The sequence below is a fragment of the Arachis ipaensis genome, chromosome B8, assembly GCF_059453495.1.
Source record: "Arachis ipaensis isolate K30076 ecotype BB chromosome B8, ASM5945349v1, whole genome shotgun sequence".
NCBI classification, from domain to species: domain Eukaryota; kingdom Viridiplantae; phylum Streptophyta; class Magnoliopsida; order Fabales; family Fabaceae; genus Arachis; species Arachis ipaensis.
This window is the reverse complement of record NC_142443.1, coordinates 133,774,959-133,777,509: the sequence shown is the minus strand read 5'-3', so window position 1 is coordinate 133,777,509 and position 2,551 is coordinate 133,774,959. Positions and strand designations below refer to the sequence as shown.

General features: G+C 34.1%; 1 protein-coding gene across 1 annotated transcript; it reads right to left on the bottom strand.

The window, feature by feature from the left end:
* Nucleotides 1-1,092: 1,092 nt before the first annotated feature.
* LOC148549925 (uncharacterized) lies at nucleotides 1,093-1,722 on the bottom strand. The gene has a single exon (XM_088495853.1). The coding sequence runs from the start codon at nucleotides 1,720-1,722 to the stop codon at nucleotides 1,093-1,095; it is 630 nt and encodes a 209-aa protein (XP_088351979.1).
* Nucleotides 1,723-2,551: the final 829 nt, after the last annotated feature.

Sequence of the window (2,551 nt, the reverse complement as noted above, 5' to 3'; positions counted from 1 at the left end):
CTCAATAGATAGTTTGGATTAAATCTAATCAACGATCCAGATTAATCATCCAAAACGTTCACTACAAATATATCTATTCTACCACATTTCTCTAAATACTTCTAGATTATTGTATACTACGTTCATACTTCTCTATACATCCACACTCTTCTAAAATACTCTATGACCTTTCAGAATCTTTTAGATCCTTTTAGGATATTTTGGGACCTTCTAAGACATTGTAGAATATTTTGAAATTATCTAAAGCATTCTCAAACACTTCAAAAAACTATACAAACGCTATTAAATCAAACCTTCTAAAATTTACGTGACAATATATTCTTTGTAGTGTTAAATTATTGTGTGTTTCTTTTTGAGTTAAATTATTTAATTAAAACTTTTTATTTTAAACTTAACTCTTCTTACTAATAATTTCAAATTTAAAAATTTTTAAATTTTCAAATTTTTTATTTTAAATTTTAAATAATTACAAATTTTAAAATTAATTCTGGTACATTTGTTATTTTAAAATTTGTAATTTTATAATATATTAATAATTTAAATTTTAAATTTGAGGCTTATTTATTATTTTAAAAAGTTACAAACTAACATCAACTTTGATAAATTCTAAAACATTAGCTTAATAATACTTGACATTTTTAATTACCTAAAAACAATCTATTTTATTTTATTTTTAAACTACAAATTCAAATTTTTTTAGAATATTTATTTTTAAGCCATTTAATTTATACTAAATTTTTGTTAAATTTAAATTAATATTCATTAACTTAAAAATTATAAAGTAATTTTTTTTCAAAACCAAATATACATCACTAACAATATGAGCACAATTTATGGCTATGTTTATTTTCATATTACATATTTAGTGCATATTACAAATTTTAATTAAATTTAAAATAAAACATATCAAATATCATTATTATACCATACACACTAAGTCAAGTTCACGAGCTATTTCTATAACAATCATCTAATGTTCAATTATATCACGAGTTAATAGTCAAAATCATTCCTGAAAGATACCTCGATTTCTATTTTCGTCTCCAAAAGATAAAATTAATCAAATTTGTCCCCCAAAGATATCCTACTTGGTCACGTTCGTCCTTTCATCATCTCCGTAGCTGAGTTGGCAAACGGCCACTGACGTGGGCCGTTAACTGCTAACGTGACAGACAACCAAAATGACGCCGTTTTGGTAGAAGGCTCTCCTAGCCTTGAAACCTCGCCGTTCTTCTCTTCTTCTTCACAGTTTTTTTTCTTATTCTTCTTTGCATCATCTTCAATTTCCAAGCCTTGCAATTCATCAATGCAAGGTTCTTCATCACCTTCCCCCAATTTAGCTCCTTCTCCAACCACAATTTCGTCCACAACCTCCTCCACTTCGTAGCTGCTACCACCAGAGACCTTCACCTCATCGCTGCCTTCTTCCCACCCTTTCTCGATGGCACATGCTCCGGACAGCTCGTTCTCTGGCTCGATCCCAATCACAGCATCGAAGGTTCCCTCGGCTGCGACTGGCCATGGTTCGTTGACGCAATCTCCGGCGGTCTCGTCATCATCATTGGAGAAAATCACGGTGGCGGACTTCACGGCAGCGGCTGCTTTGAGGAATGATTGGTGGATGGATTCAGGCGAAAGAGCACAATCCTCGAGGCCTGCATCTTCGAGGCGCAGGGGTAGGATCTGGTGCAGTAACCCGTGTTGTTCTTTGGTTGACTCCATTGGAAAATCAGGTTCCAATTCCCAATTAGTTTTTTTTGTGATTTTTAAATTTTGTGAAATGAAACCCTATTTGCTAAATCTCAGGGAGGAAGCTGTGCTATATTAGGCTCCGGAATGTGGCGGTGACTTGAATCTCACTGTCTTTGGTCTAATGACAGAAACTGTTGCCTGAGAAGATTCAATTTGGGGTGATGAGGCATTAATGGCACCTGCAAGAAGCTTAGAGAAAGATCTGAAAGTAAAACAATTAGGCCTTGAAGCAACTGATTTTGCCACAACTACTCTCTCAGCTTCATCAATATCCATTTTCAGTCAGTACTTTTTACAAATAGATGGCCTGTAACTTCCACTCTTCCTCAGAAATAGCAGGAATTCCTGTTGAAATGTAATGGTATTTTGATTTGGATTGATTGAATGAGTAGATATTATTGTGTAGTAGTGTTTCAGCTCGGAGTTCAATTTTTTAACTTCACCTTTTGATGGCTAATGCTGCTATTGATACTGAATTTTCAGGAGAAAAATCTCCGAAATCGTTGTTTATGAAGGAATTGAAGAGGACGGGCATGACTCCTACATCATTGCTTGAGGATTACAAGCAGGGCAACTCTGAAGTTGACGAAGAGGTGGTTGTGAATGAACAAGATAGAGGTCTCCTCATAACCGTCACATTCTTTTCAGCTCTTTACTTGGTAAGATCTTGTCCATGATGCAAGCAAGATGTCGTTATTCTCCTTATGCACTCTTAGAAGATGAAAGGATATCTCAGATAGCACCTCCGCTAAAATAAAAAGCAGCATTTCACATATTTAGGTTAGGAATCCCGTTACAG